We start from the raw sequence: 22,234 nt of genomic DNA, 5'->3' as shown, positions 1-22,234 counted from the left end.
TTTATTTATGGATTTTAATCTTATCACGTTAAAAGGTGGTGTAAGTTCAAAAGTGGAGGTGGGCGAGAAGCCATGGCGATGCTATGGATATCTGAATGATTGTAGCGATTCAGAACCAGATATGTGCGATTCAGATTGTTGTAGGAATAATTGCTACCATGTATTTAAATATCAGGGCCATGTTAATGGTTTTTGTTCTCAGATTGAAGGAACACCTGATTCTAAATGTAAATGTTGGTTTGATTGTTGAATTGTAACCACTTTTTATAGATATGGTTGTGTTTTTTTCTTGGTCTTTCATTTTCTTTTTTACTTTTAATGATGGGTTAAATATCCGAGTTTGAACTTCAATTAGCTAAGATGGATTATAAGTTAATATTTAGAAAACTGTTTTATGTCATATTAATATTTGAAGATTTATAAAATCAGTTTATGTCAATTAACATTTGAAAATTGGGCAGAATTGATATAATGGTTAAATTTTTATAATGGTTCGAACTTTAAATAGTAGGCTTGTGAGATTGGTTATCTAATGATATCATATTAACATTTGAAAAATTAGAAAACCAGTTTATGTCATATTAACATTTGAAGAGAGCGATACATGTTGATGCAGTGGTTTAATTTAATGATGTCATATTAACATTTGAAGAATTAGAAAACCCATTTATGTCATATTAAAATTTGAAGAGAGCGACACATATTGATGCAGTGGTTTAGTTTTTGGCCCTGTACCAGGTGAGGCTGTGTACATAATTAATTAGCAAAACAGAAACATTTGAAGACAGTTTTCCACCGAACAAAAGTTAATCACTTGAGGTCTTTAAGATCCCTTCTGTTAAATTTAAAGGCCATGTTAAAGATTATGATCTACCGAGGTGGGAGAAGAGTGGGAAAATTAGAAGTAAAAGTGGTGAGCATCATTATTATTCCCTCTCCAGAGGTGGGAGGATCCAACCTAAACCTATCATGATCACAGTACAATACTCTCATTACACTATTTGATAGCTAATGCTCCTTCACCGCAGACATTGTCATCAATCCATATGCATGCTGCTCCTGCTGCTGCACATTCTTTTCACCACTTTTTGACTCCTTAAATCCACCCACCACACCATAAAAATCCTAGGAATATTCAACTACAACTGAGATTTATATTCTACGATATATTAGCCGATAGTTGCAGCTTACCTTTCCGCGCTTATTATATACAAAAAACATTAAGGCTTGATTTTTGGGATTAATTGTGAAAATAATAGATGCCCCTGTATGCATACGAAACTCGGGTTTTGACAGCGAAAGTTGGCCCCAACCAGTGTTACCTAAGAGCTTAGGACCGTTGCCCTGTATATAGGGTATGTGTCTACTTTCTGATTTTAGAACCACGGTCAGCATTCAGAATTATAGAGATAATTATGGTCTGGGGAGAGGTAAATTACTTCAGCAACAGCTCATAGTTCATTGTTGCTACTTGCTAATGATAGTAAAGAAGTGAACCTTTATTACTTTACTTGAAAATAAAATAAAAAACTGAGATCAATGCATGAGCACCTCAGCTAACTTTTACAAAAGTGATATCGAATCTATAAGTATATAACAATGCAGGGGGACAAAAGGGTTATGCATTTGAGATCAACCTCTTTTGGACCATTGATACAATAACAGCAACATCATCAAGCTTACCGCCAGTATATCCCTTGTACCCAGCAGCCCGAGCTGATTCTGCAAATGGACTATTTCCAAACGCCGACTTCCCAACCTCTTGTGCTCTTCTAGCCAATAGTTTTGCGATTTCCTATGAGAAAAATGACCCAACAACAGAAACGCATCAGTATGGAAATTGCACAGATTCAATGCAAATGATTGGCGATCTCCCAAAACTACCAAATTCAGTGGATTGTATTCAAGTTCAGGCAACAGTGAACATATGTATAGTAAACCAAGCCTATGTTAAGAAGTACAGTGGTCTGAGTTGCACTCAGGGATTTCATATTATGGACGACATGGATAATTACTTCAACACTAGGTTAAGATTTAAGAATTAAGACCAAGTAGGCTAGAGGAAAGCACATGTGCAAAATTTACTCGAGTATTTCTATTGTAAGTATGAATCATAGTCTTAGAGAAGGGAAAAATATGGTTTCAGACTTTCAGCTCAAGGTACCTGGGTATTTATTTTGGCTTGCACTGATTTTGAGACAATTGAAGCTATTTCCTCCATATATAGGTTGTCCAGAAGTCCATCAGTTGCAGTGACGACTATGTCACCAATTTCTAAATCAATTTTGTATTCCTGAAATGTAGTCAATAGGTAACATAGTGAAGCAAAATCAATTTTGGTATACTGCATGTCATACAGAAGTTAAACATCATTTAGTGATTATAAGTTTTCAAAGACATACGGATAATTTGGGAAATATGAAAAAAAAAGTGATGCTTTTAACATAAGTTGCCTGCGTTAATTTCATGAAGTTGTACCTCCACAAGCTCAGAGGGATCATGACCTTTTGCTATTTGTAGAGGAAAGTGGAAATCATGATGCATTGGAGATGAACTTCTATGAACGGTGCCATTTCTTATTATGATGAATCCCGAGTCTCCAATATTAGCAACGTGAAGAATCTGTTCAGAAGACTCCAAATTCAATGATAGGTTTACAAAAAACAGTACATGGATAGAATATAGAATATAGGCAGAAGAACAGTACATACGCACTCACTAAACACTTCTGCGATGTTCAAACTGAGTCATACACACTCACTAAACTGCTGTGACGTTCAAATTAAGTAACAGCTGCAACCTTGAACAATGTTATTCTAAACCTTAACAAAAAATACAAGACACTGTTTTATTCGTTTTCAGAAAATTAATTATCTCCAACCCTTTGCTATCATATACATTCTATAACTCTTCCATTTATAAGTCATTTCCCTGTTGCAGCCTTCCTTCCTCTTGTGTTAGTGTTGCAGTTCAAACTGGCTAATAGTTTAAACATTGGAATCATGTTAAAATTTAATTAACTGCTTGGATAGCACTGCAGAACTCTATCTCACCACATATCCTGCCGAAGAACATGGCAAGTTATTGGTGGTCTACTGCTCTTTGTACTGGAGCAAAGATATTCTTAACACAAATCAAGTCAACCCACGTGTTTAAGGTATAACTAGAAAACTGCAGTCTACCTTGGTTTCCATAAATTTTCCCTTTTATTACGATTTTGAACTCCTCAAACATGCACGAACATGCACATGTGCATCTCTTCAGATTGCATGTGAAACAGAAAACTTAAATAGAAAATAAAAACACAAATGAAGAAAACTAAAACAAGAAATTAAATTTTCGCAACACTCAAGGCATAAGCAATTTTCTAGTGGCCAAAATGATGAAATAAAATCATAATCCACTTTGATACCAAGTCAAGATTTTAAAGTTGACCCAGCAAATAAATAGAAGAAACATAGTGCATACCTGACCATCAAAGTAAGCAAGCAAAACCGTTGATAATCCAGGAGATTGAGCTTCCTCAACAATTTTTTGAAGAACTTCTAAAGGTTTAAAAATTGAAACACCACCGGAATTTGAGACAATTTTTCCACAGTGTTCCATGAGTTCTCTGGCATAAACTCCTGGATTACTTCCTGAACCAAATGAGTAGACAATATAAAACCTAACCCAGAAACCTTATAATCTCAGTTCATAATCAAGTAGATCGTTACTTAAACAATCAAGAGTTTGGACATAAAATGGTTACCTTCAAGTGACCATTGTCCTACTCCATCAGCCACCCCTAACCAGTTTAAGTTAGTAACAAAGTATGATTCCTCTCCACCTGCCAATGCCTGGTATTTATTATCTTTTGAATTACTTACCCCGTGATGCCAAACTTACATGTAAAAGAAAACAAAGAACTACAACTCTACGAGGTAACAGTAAGCGTTAGTTATCCACTTCTTACTAAATAAATATTAAGATAACATACTTTTTTCAAATGCAAATACAAGTTATGATTAGTTTAAAATAGAAAAAGGCAAGGAAAATATCCTACTAATACTATACATAATAGAGATAATCCTGCCGAATCATTAGTAAATTAGCGTCTGATATAACTAAACGGTTATAATCTGCATACTCAGTTCATCTGATTGATAACACATGTACGTGAAACGTTTGAATGGCACCACAAATAAAAATTAAAATTGTCATTGCCAATGCCATTTCCATTGAAATTTACTTTTGAAACTGACTTGTATTAGATTTAACAGATATTATATAACTTTTGACGTGCATTAAAATTCAAACCTAAAATATATACCAGATACTCATTTGTTAATTTCAATAAAATCTAACCATTACCTCAATAACCTGCTGACCTTGTATGGTATAACCCTACACATCATTCTAATAGCAGCCCAAAGTGCTGCATCATATGCCATCTAAAGGAACAAAATATACCTTGGAGGGATGAGGCAATAAAGCTGCACCAGATGAAAGACATAGTTTTGCAGTAGAAGCTTCTTCCCTGTTTAATAACATAAAACGAAAATTAAAAGAAGGATTAGTGAAAGTGGAGATTATTACTATCAGGCTATATTACGTTTAAGCTTTTAGCTCTTATATGTATCTCTCAAAAAAGAAAAAAGAGAGAAAAATTGTGAGAGAGAACGAGAGAAATAGAGTGCAGAAGCTTAGAGTTGTAGTAATTATTGTGCTACTTTATAAATATATTCCGTACACAATACATTTTTAAAGTCCTTATAGCTTAATATCCAGCTTCTTATAGAATCATAGTTTGAAATTCAAGGTTAACAGAATTTTGCACAGTTTTGGGGGAGAAGATGTTAACAACAGAATTTTGAATTTTTTTAATAATTTGTTAAATGTTACCACTATACTCGATTCCTACTGAGTTCCTACAATGATCACTCAAGGTTTGTTTGAGGAATGCTGTTGAAATTACAAAATCAGTTGCATTTTCCATGAAGCTTTATACTCCTGAGTATGAGTATGTAGAGAGAGGAAATAGAGAGAATGTAGTGAGAAATATCAGCTATGAGTATAAGTTAATATAACATTTTAATGACTATGAGACTAAACTATCTACAGCATTTTTCTCCCAGTGAGCAGCACGAGATTTGTATGCCTCACTTGGGTGATGTCGACTAGTACTTCAGAGCTTCCGAGGTTTTGGGTGGTAGGCCTCAAGCCTTGCTTGTTCCCGTACTTGAGTCTGAATATGTTAGTTTTGGCAAGGAAGATATCAGTGTGTGCATTGGTATTACGCTACCACGTGCACACGGTCTGCAATCTGCATAATCGGAGGCTAGGTCTCAGACGGCACCCTTAGTCAATGAGGTCAGGTTGGACAGCTGTTCCAAAAGCATAGGCCTCCAACACTCCAAACATACAGGAGCGATGGATGCAACATTTTGCGCAAGAGTTGGACTTGAGGGCCAAAGAGGTGGTAGGTGTGTGTTGTGTGGGGAAGGAGGTTAAAGGTTTCGGGTAGCAAAGGGGCTGCAAGGGGTTGATATGTATCAAGAGGTAGAGACATAAGTATCTTTTTTAGCTCTCATTTTAGTGCCCATATATGTAGTTTTCAAAGCCCTAACAAATGGCCTAAATGCAGGTTTCAAAAGGTCATGAAACTTTCCGAAAATAATGAATCAGGTTGCACGAGCACAAAGTTGAGGTGTGTTATGATAGCTTTAAGGTTTTCAAATGATTTGTATAGAATTATGTTGTAGCTTACTTAAGTGCTCTACTACGTTCATCTTTAAAACTAGTATCCAAATTCCAAATCAATTACAAAATTAACCCATCTATTTTTTTTTCTAACCAACAAAAAGCTTTGGATCCAATCATTTGCCTCATCAATCATGCTGAGAATAGCTATTTCCACTCTATGCTGATCAGGAATTTTAGAAAAATTAAAAAACCTTGCGGCACTCTTTGAACCACAACCTACAGTAGGTTCCACAATATCAAACTTAGGTAAGCCTAATTTTGGAACATACCCTACGGATGATCTGCTGGAATAGATTCCACCGGTGTTTAGGCCTCTAGATAATTCTGCTAAATGTGAATTGACATCCTTCAAATTACTGCTTAGATCCTTAATTTCTGTCATCATGCTCATCAATTCTTCAAACTTCCTGTTTTGTTCATCGAACCTGCCATTTTGGTCTTCAATTTTCTTCTCCAGAGTTTTAATTTGATCTTCCATGGCAGTAGTGCTCCTTGTGGATTATGTGTACAATATAACTTGAATATTAGCTTTTACTGAACTGTAGTAGACATTAACGTATAAATGTCTTTCACCCTAAAAGAAAAATCTGATATTGGAAAACACCGTGCCACTTAAATTAATTCACAATTCTTGGTCCAGTATTAGTTAGCCTCCACTTAAAACCTCGGCATATAGTACAATTATATCTTTGACCATGAAAGAGCTGGAAATTTTCAAGTGAAAGATGTCCACGAAACAATTAGCAAATACAGGCAAGATGCCTACAGTCTTTTTCTAATACAAAAAAACTGTGTAGCTAGGTTAGAAACACATAATAAAAAAGGTAGAGCTAGGTTTCACTTGAGTAACAATCTACTGAGAGTCTGAGACATCTTCGTCTCTAGGAAATGCAGATATACTTATTTTTCATTTTCAAGCGGGATAGAATAATACCCGATTATATGACTTCCTGTTAACTGCATGTCCCCTCCAGCACCTAATACTTCTGTGAGATCTCCACTTGATAATTCAACTTCAATTGCCTCATCATCAGGTATTTTTGCGAGCTCTCCAATTAACACTTTGACTTCTGATATCTCTGGTTCTGGCGTTGAGATTGCAGAACTTTCATTAAGCTATTACAACATAAACACAGCAGTGGCCTCAGTGTGGAGGTGATATTTCTTAATTCCATTACATATGGAAAAAAATAACATTGTGACTCAGGGTCCGGAACTAAGGCATGCCATAGATAAGCTTGACTAGAGAACTGACTAATAAATGCAGCAATAACATGATTTAAACATTACCTATACAGTGATGTCTAAAACCGACCCACAAGTCTAAATAAAAGGAAGAAAGCAAACTGTGTAGAAAAAAAAATATCATGAGTTGATATAAACAAAGCTACATACTACCAACATTATTGTAAAATTACTCACTTGTGACATGAAATTTTGAAATGATAGATATGCTTTAGAAATTTAAATGCACTCTACCAGTACTAGCAATTAAAGCAAAAGGATCAGAAATATAAGCAACTTGTAATGTGCCTTGTGTTCTATTTGTTTACGTTGTTGAGATAGTAAAACCTCACTAAGCTAAATAGGGATAAACAAAAACATTAAATTGGCCTCATAGTAAACAGGGTAAAATTGAATCAAAGTTTAATTGAGAAATATCAAGATATTCAAGTAGATGCCGTAAGCCATTAACCTATATAAACTAGTGTACATTGACCAGTTCTGCTAGTGTCTTAAAGTCGGAAAGGGTTATTTTCAGAAGCAAAATGTAATGAAATTACAAAAACATTAAATTGGCCTCATAGTAAACAGGGTAAAATTGACTTAAAGTTTAATTGAGAAATATCAAGATATTCAAGTAGATGCCGTAAGCCATTAACCTATATAAACTAGTGTACATTGACCATTTCTGCTAGTGTCTTAAAGTCGGAAAGGGTTATTTTCAGAAGCAAATTGTAATGAAATTCAAAATCTTACAGATGTGAGATACAAGCAGTACTGAAATAAGACCTGTTGAAGAATGTCATTACATGGTTTGTTTTGGCTAAATCATCACGTGGTTTATATTTGAACATGAAAGATAGGAGTAAAGCATATTCAATTAAATTTAAAATATATCGAATTCGGTTGAATTATAATTACTTGGAACAGAATATTTCGCCCTCAAATGAAGAGTTCATATAGCATTATCTAGCCACTCAGCTCTGGTATGATAAAATGAATTATAAATTTACAAGAAATATAGGATTTAAAAAATTATGGATGTATATAACATTAAATGTGACAATCTAAGAAAGTTAAAGAATTGAATATCATTAGTTATATTAAACGTTTATAATATTTTCTTTTTTTAATGTTCGTAGGCTAAAAATTTCACCAAATCTGCTGCACTGTCTGAAAGGATGATAATTATTCTGGTTCACATTTAGTTTGTAACACAAGATGTTATATTGAAAAGGTCAACATACAAAATAAGTAAATAACAAACTATGCAAAAAAAAAAATTAATCTTTTGAATATCGTTATTTAATTTAGTGAAGTAAATAGTCATTATGAAACAAAAGGGTTGCAGCTTAAGTACCGACCTTACATACCTTCACCCAACACAATCAAAAGAGCATAAAATTCATATACCATATCCTGCATACTCAAGTTAATTTACGGGAAGTGAATGAGTGACTGAGAGATACTAACCATTATTGGGGTTTCACTACTTTCTGCTTGAGCAGACGCTTCAAAACCAGCAGCATCACTGCTAACACTCACTTGGTTATCATCTTTACAAGCACCATTACTTTCCTGAACTTCAATGACTGTGTCGGTTAAATTTCCAGAGTCAGACATGGTGTCATCACCATAATTTTCATCCCGAGCATTACCCAAGTCCACATCATGTTCTAATTTAACACTTACTTCTTGAACAGAATCTTCAGTATCTTCAGCTTCAGTCTTAACATTCTCCTGAATATCCCCTTTATAACTTTGCTGAACTTCAGTGACTGCAACAGCAACAGCAACATTTCCAGATTCAAACATAGATTCGTCACTAATATTTTCTTCGAGAATTTCCCCTTTGATGTTTAAACTATTATCAGAAAGAGAAATACTAGTTGATGTCAAATTCTCATCATGATCATTTTCTATCGAGTTTTGTGTCACACATACATTCTCAGAATCAAGTGCAGAAGTAGATGACTCATTCCCATTAGTATCTAAAACATCCGCTTGAAAATCTCGTTCATCAGTGCTTTGAACTAAATTTTCACTTAATTGTGGTAGAAAGTCATTACGTTCTTCTTTAACATCCGATTCTTCTATCTCTATCGATTTAACAACCACTTCTTCTTCATCATTTCCATCCAATACTTTCAAGTCATCACTAACCTCACTGCTACACTCCTCCAATTCCCTTAATTCTTCCAATTTTCTCAATTCCTCTAATTTTCTAATCCTTTCAATTTCACTAGCATCCCCGAACCGAAACAAAAAACTACCATCAGAACCCTCTACAAGAACACAACCATCAAACACTTAAAAACAGTAATTCATTCCCAAAAATCAACAAAATTTTACAAACTAAAATAACACAATCTTAAAAAACTATTAAAACAAGACAATATAATAATGCATCTTTTATACAGTGATCTTATTCCTATTCTTTACTACTAAATTTGTGTTATTAAAGTCGGGGTCTTTACGGAAACAGCCTCTTAAGCGGGATACAGACTGAAGTAAGAAAGTACCTGAGGTAGAAACGATATCAAAATCGAGGGAAGAAGGTGTTGATGAAAAGGGTGTGCAAAACAGAGTGAGATTGAGTAATCTACTACTTTTTCTTCTTGTTCTTGTAGTAAAACTGCTGCTGCAAGTGGGTGTTGGATTAAGAAGTGGAACATTTGGGAGTGTAAAGATGGGCTTGTGGAGCTTGTAATGTGGAAGAGGTGAAGTGATGAATGAGGTAGGATCAAGAAATGTACACAGCTTCTTTACCATTGTTTTTCCCTATGAAATTTGGAAACTGGGTGGTGGTGATATTTACAAATTAGAGTAGACAAAACATGGCTGAGGGCTTGGTAGTTTAACGTTAATGGTAGTTATTTTGTTTAAAATCATGCGGTTTCATCAATCTTATTAATTGGCGTACCTGTTGTATTTGCTTCTCCTGATGGTTGGTCAAGTAACAAAAATGTTTTATTTTCTGGTACATCATTATGGATTAGATTAGTCTTTCTGGTGGGTATCCTTAATTCTCTCATCTCTTGAACCTATTCGTTTCAGATCCAAAATCGAAATGACCCCCCCGAATTCTTCGCGGTTGTGAGATACAATAAAATTCAATATAAGTCCCCAAAATAAAATGCAAACTCGAAGAGTATAAGATTTTTCGGCTTTCTGAATCGTATAAGATTATATTAGGATATTCGTCGTACCCTGTTTTTAAACACTCAATAAGCAAAATGTTGTCATTTTAAGCACAATAATGTGATCATGCACACTTCAAAGTGTGCATATTTAAGCACAATCTTTTTTTGTAACCAATAAATTTATGGTGCCTGTTTAAAGATTTTACAGAAATATGTAGATATTTTGAAGTTGAGGATGCCGTAACATAAAATTACAGATGTATTTTTACGTACTCAGCTTTGAGTTTGACTTCCAGTAGTTGGAGTCTACCGTCAATTTCTTACAAAATCATTTTTTAATTTGATTATTCGAAACTCGGATCGGATTAGGGGTCGAAAACAGGTACTCGGCTGAGTTCGTGAAACTCAACAGAGTATTCAGATGAGTTACTGATTTTTAAAATACTATAAAAACCAATATACGGTGACAAAACTTATCAAAAAATACAGATCATAAAATTAAACTAAAAGTATAATCGAACAAATTTAAAACTACTCATAACAGATTATAAACTGCTTATCCATGATAATAAAACGTTGACATTTTCCTGCTAATTAGAGACTTGCATGATGTTAGAATAGAAGTATATGATACTGGGCTTCGCCTTATGAATTTATTACCGTCCCATAAAATTATAACTGTTTGCAAGGCTTTTATAAAGTATAGTTTCATAATATTTTTTAAAATTTTTTTTTTTGAATAAAAGTTTAAACATAAAACTTTTATTCAGACAAAAAAATATTTAAGCAAATATTGTGGAGTTATGTTTTAAATGAGCATTGAAAAGTGTGCCGAAAAGTAACGTCTATAATTCAATAGGAAAGAAACATTAATAGGCAGAATATATTTGTACCTTGTGATGAAACATTGCCCTCCTGTGATGTATTTATAATTTGCTACAAGGTGAAAAGAAAAATTAATTTTTACTCTACTCATTTTGTACCCTTTCTTTCAAACATAACACAGAAAAGATACTATAAAAATTAATAAATGAAATTTAATTGTTTTGTGTGGTGAAGAGAATGAGTTGGCCTACATGAACTACAAGTTGGAGAGGTGATCCAGGTGTATGGTAAGAAAGGGAGATTAAGTGAACACAATTCTGTGATTGGCCAGAAATCTATCCAACAAAGATGATGTTTTGATTACATCCCTTATTCAGATTTCACATTATCTTACCTGGCTCCATACAAAGCCCCCATTTTGATCCTCAACACTCACTACTCTCTTTATTAACATTCCACATCTGTGTCCTCCTCATTTCATATTCTAACCTCAAGAACCATCTTCACCCTATATATAATTATATATAAATTTATAGTAGAAGAGGAAGAAGGATGGCTGCTACATCTGCTGCTGCTGTACTAAATGGCTTGGGGTCATCCTTCTTGTCTGGAGGCAAGAGGAGCCAAACTTTGCTGTCTGCACCAATTGGTGCTAGAGTTGCTTCTGCCTTGGCTCCCAAAAGGCTCAGTGTTGTTGCTGCTGCTGCTGCTCCTAAGAAATCTTGGATCCCTGCTGTTAAAGGTGGCGGCAACCTTCTTGATCCAGAATGGCTCGATGGCTCGTAAGTTTGCAAACGATATTTTTAAATTTCACTGCATTAAGGAATGAGAAAGAACATGCACTACACTACACTAACCATTCCTATATGGTAGTACATTGAATTTTGTGATGTTGTATAACTTGCTGATATTTGGTGTTGTTGCAGGCTCCCAGGTGACTTTGGATTTGACCCTCTTGGTCTAGGAAAGGACCCGGCATTTCTTAAATGGTACAGAGAAGCTGAGCTGATCCATGGCCGATGGGCAATGGCAGCAGTTCTTGGCATCTTTGTGGGTCAGGCTTACAGCGGCATCCCATGGTTTGAGGCCGGTGCTGACCCTGGTGCTGTCGCGCCATTCTCCTTTGGAACACTCCTCGGTACCCAGCTTATCCTCATGGGATGGGTTGAGAGCAAAAGATGGGTTGATTTCTTCAACCCCGAATCACAATCAGTTGACTGGGCTACTCCCTGGTCGAAAACTGCAGAAAATTTTAGCAATTTCACTGGTGAACAAGGATACCCTGGTGGCAAGTTCTTTGACCCCTTGGGCTTTGCTGGTACCATTCAGAATGGAGTTTACATTCCCGATGAAGACAAACTCGACAGATTGAAGCTTGCAGAAATTAAGCATGCTAGATTAGCTATGTTAGCAATGTTAATTTTCTACTTTGAGGCTGGCCAAGGGAAAACACCCCTCGGAGCTCTTGCTTTGTAAAGAGATTCCTATTCAACATTTCATGTATAAAGTAACTTAATTCAGAGAGATCCTGGATGCCTGAACTTATCCTCTTTATCGTATGAGCTTAGGCTTTAAGACCATATTTTAATCCTTTACATTAAATTATAACTTGCAAGATTATGTAATCTAAACTGGTAGCGCATAGCAAGTATAATGGAATGTACCATCTGTTTCCTACCTTCCAAGAATACATGAACCGATGGACAAGAAGACGTAGCCCATCTGGGAAATCTTAAAATTAGTAACTAATGAATAAAAAATGAATAATTAACTTATAAATGATAAGTACATGAATACTTATCAGTTATATAAGTCTTTTTACTTAAATGAACTAAAATAAGTAATTTTTAAATACAATTATGTAAAAGTTAATAAAAAACGAAAAATCAAAATAACTTATGAAAAATTACGTCATTACCAGCATTCAACTTATTAACTTATAAGTTGTAAATTCGACTTATAAGTCGGGTCGATAAACAATCATCGATAAGTTATTACGGAATTATAAGTTTGCAAACAAACATGCCAACACAATAAGGTTCTATAAGACTTTTAAAGGAAAAATAACTGTAAACACCAAAGTACGCACATATAAAACATTTCAGGAAGAAATTTTTATATGAACCCAGTAACAAAACCTTGTAATCTGAAGACATGTATAGAGGATACATCTCAGAGTTCAGAATGAAATCAAGAACTAGAAAAGAATCAAAATTATTTCATAACAAAAATTTTGTGTAAACCAAAAAACGTCTAGGGGCCTAAAGTTTTGCATAGCCTACGAAATCTAACAATTGTGGATGCCTTCAAAAATTGATCACCAAGGACCAGTGGTCGCCTTGACAACCACAGTAATGACTATGAAAATACAATTATGCTGGTAATGAATAACAAATTTATAGAAGATAGGAAGTGGGCATCAAAAGGGATTTTATTCCTACAAAGAAGTAAATTTAATCTAACACAGATAGTCTGATGGTTCCGCGATCATTGAACTGGAAAACATTCTTTAAGTTACAATCGACATGAAAATTGGTTAAAGGAGAAAAACACAAGTACAGGAAAATGGTTTAGAAGAAGTAAAAAAAAGTACAGAAAAATTTCAAGCATACACAACTATTAAAGGACTTCGCCCACTAACCCATAGCCATCAAAAATTCACCTTCACATGCTACCTCGCCTCCAACATATGCCTTACCTTCCATCTTTGCTATTCCAAAGCGCTTTTGCAGCTTGATGAGTGTCATTTTCATCACCAAGGTGTCTCCTGCAATCACTGGTCTCCTGAATCTCACTTTGTCAATCCCAGCAAAGAAGAAATTATCCCGTGAGCCCCCCACTTCTGGTTGCAACATAACCAAGCCACCAACCTGTGCCATTGCCTGGACCGAGCAGCAAAACAATTATCGAAAATATGTCAGTGAAAACGAAAGGTACCTTGTCAATCTTTACTTTTTCCAGCATACTTGGTAATAATTGGCATTCGATGCATCTTTTAGTAGTAGATATATGCAAATGAAGTCATGAAGATCTCAAGGATTAAGCAGTGAAAACGTAAATAATCTAGGAAGACTATTAATATATACATTAGAGCACCTTGAAAATTTATATTATATACCCTAAAATCCACTATATCTGGTATGTCTTGGACAAGACATACAATTTGTAGTGCTCATAATTGCTAACTAGGCAAATATTACTAATGAACATATTGAAATTAAAATCTTTGGTGTCTAATAAACTTGCAATAATCATTAGAAACTTTGTTGAGCTTTAACACACAAAGAAAGTCTTTCCCCATGGTTGGTGCTTTTTCATATACACTTATTTTTAAACAAGAAGCATATGTATCCAAAACGTAAAAAAGAAATTATTTAAGTCTCTTTCATTTTGCTAGAAAATATAACAACTTAAATGAAACAGCAAACATCATATAGATTTTCATGTTTAATGCAATGCTATAAGTGATGCTACATCTGTTAATATATCACTATGTAAAAAAAAAACTAAACTCCAATGTAATGTCAAACATGGATGCAAAATCGAAAAAAGCTATGCTTGGTGCTAAATTTAGACCAAGCATAAGTGTTGCTATAATTGCCACATAAGCATGCGGGTGGGAAGATGGAGGAAAATTGATGATAAAAACTAGCATACATTTTCAAAACATTGATGGGATACAATTTGGTAAGGTTTAGAGTTACTAGGTGTCATTTTAAAACTGTGCATTAATTGGACTGCAAATCGTAGTTTAGCACCATAAAGGCAAAAAGTACTTTTTGCTTTTTAAAATATAGCACTAGCTGTACGTATTTTAGCACTAGCACGGGACATGATCTAAGACAGTACCCATAGCAATTATACTTCTAGTGGAGTTCAGTTCGAAACCTTGTAAATTAATATCTTTTTATGAAACCCTGAATTGATAGTAACAAACTAGTGATGAGTTCAGTTTTGTAACTTTGTAAACTAATATTATTGATAAAGCTCCGAAGTAATAGTAACATATCAAGTAATTTCACAAGGAACAAATAATTTTTGCATATTAGCACTTTAAAAGGAACAAATGACAAACACACCATACATAAGGGATCACCAAAACTCTTGAAGAGCAAGCTAAGACATGATGCATCACAACATTCTTTTATTATCATGATGTACCAATTAAAATTTACTAAAGAAGATAAATATAGATATAATAATTTATTCTACATTTCTATTCATTCTTTCACATGTAAAGAAAAGCAAAACACAAACTACACAGACATTCCACTGGTAAAGCTCTCAACCATAATTTAATAAAGTGACATCTGATCCCAATATAAAGAGCCTAAGAATTAAAGAATGCACATTTTATGCAAAAAAAGAGCTCATTATACAACAAAGTTATAAGCTTTAAATCTACCAAGTACATTGAAAAAATATAAAAACATGTTTTCAAATCTCCAAATACAGTAGAAAAAAAAAGTATAAAAAGACATTTGCAGCATAAAATCAGGCAATTACCTCAACCATGAGCACACCAGGCATGATTGGTCTATCTGGAAAATGCCCAGGGAAAAAGTTATCATTGATTGTCACATTCTTGATACCAACAGCAGATTCCCCAGGCTTGTATTCAATCACTCGATCAACTAGAAGAAACGGAAAGCTACATTTTCAAGAAACAAATTACCCACATATCAAAATCACATCTTTCATAAAAATTCAACCAAATTGACAAGAAAAACTAGAAATTTATTTAGATAGGTAGATAAAGAATCACCAACCGATGAGGCAAAATCTCGCGAATCTGGTTGATATCCATAACAGTTGGAAATGCAGGGTACCCTGAAAATAAAATCACACAATCAACCAAAACCCAACTTTATTATACTAATAAAATGCTAAATTGAAGTTAAATGAGTGTGTGTGGGGGAGAGAGAGGGGGAGAGAGAGGGGGAGAGAGAGAGAGTGGGGGAGAGAGAGGGGGAGAGAGAGAGAGAGAGACAGGCAGAGAGGGAGAGGGAGAGGGGGGAAAGAGAGAGGGGGGGAGAGAGAGAGAGAGCAAACTCACTCAATTCAATAGGAACTTCTTGATTAGTTGATTCTTTCTCAGGCGCATTACAATTGACAATAAAACTTTTGTGGGTCAAGCTCAATTGGGTGGACAAGAATGGAGATCCGAATTGCTTACAGGGCAGAGCAAGAGAAGGGGTTTGGAGGGTCCGATTAGAAGTGAGTGAGTGAGAAGAGAGAGGAGAAAACAAAGAATGGGTGAGAGTTGAGGAAGCCATAACTGTGTGTGTTTTGTGTGTGAAATGAGAAAATGGGTGTGTAGTGTACTTGAAGAGGAGGGGCGACAATGTCGAGGGGAGGTGTACTGAGGAGGTTGGTGGTTAGTTTTGAGCTGGTTGGAAGTGAACGAGGGCGGAGAGATAGAGGAGTAAAGTGAGAAATGAGGTTTTAGTTGGTTTTATTCAATGTTTAAGTATTTTTTTCATGTTCAAGCTTAAAATAGGTTTATAAATTCGCTTAAAAGTTTGAGTTGGTTGAGAGTTTTTAATCGAACTCGTTTAAATGAACTCGGAATTGAGTTGAGTATTTATCGAATTTAATTAGAGTTCCGCTGATATTCAGCTCGAATCAAATTCAAGCTCGATCAAAATTTATAGATAAATTATTTATAAATTTGTCACGTATAATTTAAGAGTAAATGTGACTCGACATGTTTATTAGAAGAATTAAGTTCGATTAAAAATTTGAATGGAGCTCGTTTAAATTAATCTGATTTGACTCATAAAAAATATCACAACTAAAACTCATTTATTAAATACCCATCTAAGTTATTCTTGAAATTAGAGTTCTAACTTCTAACTATGATACCCTGAATATTATAAAAAATTATAATATTAATTATAATTAAAGGTATAAGTAATTCTAATTGTTCAAAAGTTATTCAAACTTAACTAGTAAAATATTAAAATTCAAACTTGTTAATAATCGAGCCCAACTCGAACTATCCAAAATCTTACCAGGTCAATTCGAGTTTTAAATTACTCGGCTCATAATGTTAGCAAACCTTATCGAGCTTATATAATTTTTAATTTTTTATTATAAATGTGTTTTTATTATATATTCAAATATTTTTTTATATTTAATATATTCAATCGAATCGAATACAAACCAGATCAAGTATATTTCGAATTTTTTGTCAATATTTATCGAATTGATTCGAATTTTTAAGTTGAGTTCGAGCATATCAAACTTTTTACGGCCCAAATATCGAGTTTGAAATTAAAAAATCGGTCGAGATCAAACTCTAGCCCAAATTTTTTAATCAATCTGGAATGAGGCTCGTAGTATTTGTTTCAGCTCAGTTACACCTTTAGTTACTGCATGTCGAATATCATGCTTCGTGTCATTATCGTAATTTGAGATCAAATATTAGGAAATTAAACTTCAAAAGATTAACTTATCTATGTGACTAGTAACATACTATAATCTTTCTCCAAGTATTCTCTTAGAAGTTAGAACTTGAAAACCTATATATATATGAGAAAACTGGGAAAACTTATCCTCACACAAGTTATCTCTGAGATTATGACATTTTATAGTATAATATTTTAAGAGCGAATTTGTAAATATAAATACGATCACCTGTATTTACAAAAATATCTTCATATTATACTTGTTTTCTTTTTATCTCAGACATGTCTTATGATGTCATCCTCAGGGGCCAACAATCCTTATATATATATATATATATTATAAATTGTTGGATAACCCTTTCTTAAGGTTTGGTATCCATATTTTGGTTCGGATATGATTTTTAACTTTAATTTGACCCAGTGGACTATCCATTTTTAGGTTTGGTATCCATATTAGGTTCATAAAAGATTCATATACTTATTATGACTCATTTTAATTATTATGACCCATTTTAATTATAGAAACTTTACAATTCAATTTTAAATATGAATTATGTTATTTATGGTAAGTTTTTTTTGAAAACCACTTATGGTAAGTTTTTAATACAAATTTGAAGTAAAGTTTAAATTTTAACAGATCTATTTATAGAATTAATCTCATAAATATATAATATAAAAATAACATATGTAACGGAAGTAGTTCTTAAATAAATTTATCATAATATGTAGATATAATACATTTATTATATAGATAATTTAATCTTTCGTAATTATATTATTCAATTTAAATTATAAATTTATTTATTTATTTTATTAAATAATTTTTGAGCTCACCGTGTGCAAAGCACCGGCTATAAACTAGTATATAGTAGTTGACGATTAGCTCTCACCTAGTTTCTAATTCTATGCACTAATTAATTTAGTTCCCACTCAATATTTTTCCAGGATCCGCTTCAGACTCTCTCTCTCCCTAGGTTTGATCCGGTGTTATAAAAATCGGTCTAGGCGGTGCCTAGGCGCTAGGCGGTGTTAAAACGCGCCGACTCGGATATAAGCGGTGATTTAGACGTTTTTTTTAAATCGGGTCAAAATCGGGATTAGACGAGTTAGGCGGTCAAAAATCGGTCTTAGGCGGTCTAGGGGAAAATAATTAAAAAATATTTTTTTTACATTTTTATGATTTTAATTTATTAATTTCATAATTTCACACAATAAAATGTCAATGTCTAATATAAAGTATTGTTAAGAAGTAATAAGTGATTTAATATATTTATTTTCTCACTTAAAATATAAAAATGACATATTATAATTAATTTAAAAGTGTGAATTATAATAGAGTTAATGTCAAATGTGTAGATATTGTTTAACACAATTCTACGGCCTGTTTGACAAATCTTGTAAGCCAGCTTATTGGCTTATAAGCCCGTAACAACTTATTGACGAGTGTTTGTCGACCCTACTTATAAGTTGAATTTACAACTTATAAGCTGCAACTTATAAGCTGATAAGTTGAATGTTGGTAACGACGTACTTTTTCTGAACTTATTTTTAATTTTTTTGTTTTTTTATCAATTTTAATTTTAGAATATATTTTTTTAAATGTTAATATAACTTAAAATATAAGAATTAAGACAATTATATAAAAAAATTATTTATTTTAATTCATTTAAATAAAAATATTTCTGACTTATAAGTTAAATTATCCAAACACTTATATAACTTATAAGTATTTATTAACTTATCACTTATCGCTTATCGGTCACTTATTATTCGACACGTATGTCTTCATTTTTCTTTCACCAAATCTAATCTAGTTGTCTTTAATTCGTTCTTATAAGCCTATAGATTGACTAGTCTCTGTCTCTCTGATATATATGTTGGTGCAAACTGTAATTTGAACTCATGGCCTCGGAGGTTGTACTTGAACTGATCTTGAAAGTAATCTACACTAAACAAATCCAGGGGCGATGATATCAAGCCCCGGGCCAACTCCACTCTTGTCCTGGCTAACCTTGAATCCTCTTAAAAATTAACGTCTATTCTTTATAAGTTAGTTCAATTCTTTTAGTTCAGATCTTCCGATTCTCAGATGAAATTTTAGTACCAGTTCAGCCGCGATTCTTAAGAAATCTTGGTTCCGCCAACAAAACTTTAGCTGCAGACTTCATAGTAGTCTATGCACACTTATTTTCTTATGCATTCTTAAGAACTCAATTGGAAGGTTATCTTTTTTTTGTTTGTTTCTCTTACTGCATCTATAAATTACCAATACTAACACCAGGTTAATAACAAAAAAAAAAGCATATCTCAAATTGAAGTTATCTTTCAAATTCTCTTCAAGCAGAGCAACTCTGTATCACAACAAAATAATCAAAAATCAAATACAAATGGCTCCTTTTTTAAGCCAATGTTATAAAGCTTATAATGTGATCAAAATATAAGCAGCTTCTCAGTTAATTGCAGAACAAACTTTACGAATTTCACCATCAGTACCGGTTTTTACTTCAATGCCACTCATTTTAATCATTGATCTTCCAAACTGAAAGTTTAAAGTCAATCCAGCAAGTCCTCTAATACCAATGTATCTTTGCACAATATTTTTAGTAGAAGCATCCGCCCATAATCTTTGATCTGATTCAAGAATTCCTCTGCTACGTTGCACGTTTTTAAAGAACGAATGGTCGAATTTTTCACTGCTTCCGTAGTCTAATCCTATGCGTTTAGATCCGTCTCCATCTACGGGACATAGTGATTGAAGTGTAGGAAGAAATGTGGGATCAATGGAAGGATCAGCACCACCAGAAGTTGTGAAGTTGTATAATCTGTACCTGATGAATTGGCATGCCACTGTCCCAATAGTGTGTCCACCTATATTTGACATTATCAACTCATTAGATTTTTATATTTCCAGTTGATCAACCAAGTGACAATCTTCTTGAACTGATTAATAATGGTATTTTAGTGCTTACCAACTAGTGTGACAAGATCTTCAGTGCTTAGACCTTTTGCTGCAAATTTTTGCTTTTGGACTGCAATCGAATCCGTAAACCCTGGTAAATTAGCAGCATCGGATGCTAATGAAATGCGTCCATCTCTGCGACCCGTGGGCACAAGATATTTCAGTGCACCAGCCTGCATAAACAAAACAAAAGCATGTATGAGATATATAGTACTGTTTTTGTAATTGTTGAGTAACCCGTCACTCTAAAACCTTAAAGTGTCAGAAAAAAACTCCAACATGATCTTATACTCTTAAAAACTCCAACATGATCTTATACTCTTCAACACTAATCACTTGTTTAATGGGTGACAAGTAAATGACAGACAATGTACAGACAATAAGACATGCATATTACCTGAACAGCAGCGTCACGAGCAGCAAGAGCAAGTATATCAGCACAAGATACAGTGTTAGGGCATGCAGCTTCAAGTTGTGCCTTGGCATCATCAATAACTTCATAGCCTCTTAACAAAAGATTCGGAGGAGCTGTTTTCTCAGTTGAAGGCCCGTCTATAAGAATCGAAGCGTCGCAGCCTTGAACAAAACAATCATGAAAAATCATTCTAAGTAATCCGGGGGCAACAGTTGAATCAGCATTTACATGTTTAGCAACTGTTGCTCGAACAACCGATTCGGCTTGAGGACAAGTATGTGCATAGAAACCCAGTCGCAATCCTTGGCTAAAAGCCGAGGTTGCGGCCATGGCAAGCAAGAGAAAGAATAGAATGTGAACTTTGTTTGCCATTAGAAGATGCAAAAACTGAGAGTAATTTGTAAATGTTAGAGTTGATGGAATGTATAGTGAAACAATGTTGCAGTTTGTGATGGATTGTGAAGAGAGGAAGAAGATGTTTTTATAGTGAGCAAATAACATATATAAAATTCATGCAAAAAGTCAAACACGGACGTGAAGTAGACTATATTTGTCAGCTTGAATTTAAATTCGGTTAAATTTTTAAGTGTTCACTAAGTGAATGACTGATATCAAATAACTCATTTGAAATTTTAAGTCTCTCTAGTGTACCATTTTAGTAAGGAGTAAAGACGGAGGAATTACATTCTGTCCAAATCAAAGAAGGCACGTACTCTCTCCCGTTAAGTCAACAAAATAATTTAACGTCATTATTTTTTATTAAAGTGGTACACTTAAAGATGCCTGCATCTCTGTTCTGTAAAAAAAAATATTTTTTTGAAAAAGAATGTTCTGAAAATTACACATTGCCTATTTAAAATATTATTTTGTAATTTAAAATATATAAAAAAATTTAATCTTTGATTATAGTTGATTAATTTCATGACTGAAAATCCTCAATTTTATAATTTTTTAGGACAAAAGAGTTAGTATACAAATGCAGTTTAATCACCGTCACCCAGTAGTACATAACATAGGCTGTAAAATTGTAATATATGTTGATGCAATTGGGCAACGCGGATGTTTTGTTAGGAGAGGTTTTCTATATTTACAAGGTTTTGACATTGTTACATTGTTGTTGGAGTCTTTTTCCTTGTTTTCTGATTCTTCTTGATTTTTTTATGTTATCATTTCCTGATAATGATTAAGCCGACAGATTTTGTTTATCATCTCTAAATTATTATATGTTCTGCTTGGATGAATTAAAATTTTGAATACAACTGTGTGTGTGTATTGTGTACCTGCACGATCGATCGTCTATGTCAATCATTAGGTCAATAAACCAGCCAAGGGCCTCATCAATTTACATTGCAGTATTACTTGTAAACATGTTGTTTCTATTATTGTTACTGTTGAGTCTGTATATAATCGTTTTTACTGGAAAACAATCCGAGTATAACAGGATCCTAGTCGTTATTCTTATCATACTAATATAATATATTAAAAAGGATTTTAATTTAATATCTTGAAAAAT

General features: G+C 33.7%; 4 protein-coding genes across 5 annotated transcripts; 1 reads left to right on the top strand and 3 right to left on the bottom strand.

Annotated features, from left to right (window-relative positions):
- Window positions 1-1,492: 1,492 nt before the first annotated feature.
- LOC141684129 (uncharacterized) lies at window positions 1,493-10,106 on the bottom strand. 2 transcript variants are annotated; one of them, XM_074488968.1, is made up of 10 exons: window positions 9,492-10,106; window positions 8,443-9,254; window positions 6,680-6,861; window positions 6,015-6,236; window positions 4,453-4,519; window positions 3,752-3,839; window positions 3,469-3,638; window positions 2,479-2,622; window positions 2,165-2,293; window positions 1,493-1,795 (listed from the first exon to the last, which is right to left on the bottom strand). In XM_074488968.1, exons 1-10 carry the CDS (start codon window positions 9,739-9,741, stop codon window positions 1,619-1,621), a joined length of 2,241 nt encoding a protein of 746 aa, XP_074345069.1. In that variant the 5' UTR covers window positions 9,742-10,106; the 3' UTR covers window positions 1,493-1,618. The 2 variants fall into 2 exon arrangements, with proteins under 2 accessions (XP_074345069.1, XP_074345071.1); XM_074488970.1 differs by lacking the exon at window positions 6,015-6,236 and having other exon boundaries at window positions 9,492-9,950.
- Window positions 10,107-11,370: 1,264 nt separating this feature from the next.
- Window positions 11,371-12,461, top strand: LOC141683815 (chlorophyll a-b binding protein CP24 10A, chloroplastic-like). Its single transcript, XM_074488579.1, has 2 exons — window positions 11,371-11,719; window positions 11,864-12,461. Exons 1-2 carry the CDS (start codon window positions 11,490-11,492, stop codon window positions 12,411-12,413), a joined length of 780 nt encoding a protein of 259 aa, XP_074344680.1. The 5' UTR covers window positions 11,371-11,489; the 3' UTR covers window positions 12,414-12,461.
- An 889-nt stretch (window positions 12,462-13,350) lies between these two features.
- LOC141686882 (uncharacterized) lies at window positions 13,351-16,378 on the bottom strand. The gene is made up of 4 exons (XM_074491974.1): window positions 15,994-16,378; window positions 15,707-15,767; window positions 15,444-15,588; window positions 13,351-13,819 (listed from the first exon to the last, which is right to left on the bottom strand). The coding sequence occupies exons 1-4, from the start codon at window positions 16,211-16,213 to the stop codon at window positions 13,574-13,576; spliced, it is 672 nt and encodes a 223-aa protein (XP_074348075.1). The 5' UTR covers window positions 16,214-16,378; the 3' UTR covers window positions 13,351-13,573.
- Window positions 16,379-19,781: 3,403 nt separating this feature from the next.
- LOC141686725 (cationic peroxidase 2-like) lies at window positions 19,782-21,154 on the bottom strand. The gene is made up of 3 exons (XM_074491774.1): window positions 20,704-21,154; window positions 20,317-20,479; window positions 19,782-20,215 (listed from the first exon to the last, which is right to left on the bottom strand). Exons 1-3 carry the CDS (start codon window positions 21,091-21,093, stop codon window positions 19,797-19,799), a joined length of 972 nt encoding a protein of 323 aa, XP_074347875.1. The 5' UTR covers window positions 21,094-21,154; the 3' UTR covers window positions 19,782-19,796.
- Between the last annotated feature and the right edge of the window lie 1,080 nt (window positions 21,155-22,234).

The sequence above is a fragment of the Apium graveolens genome, chromosome 9 (assembly GCF_009905375.1).
Source record: "Apium graveolens cultivar Ventura chromosome 9, ASM990537v1, whole genome shotgun sequence".
NCBI classification, from domain to species: domain Eukaryota; kingdom Viridiplantae; phylum Streptophyta; class Magnoliopsida; order Apiales; family Apiaceae; genus Apium; species Apium graveolens.
The sequence above is the reverse complement of the archived record's forward strand: the minus strand, read 5'-3'. Positions and strand labels throughout refer to the sequence as shown.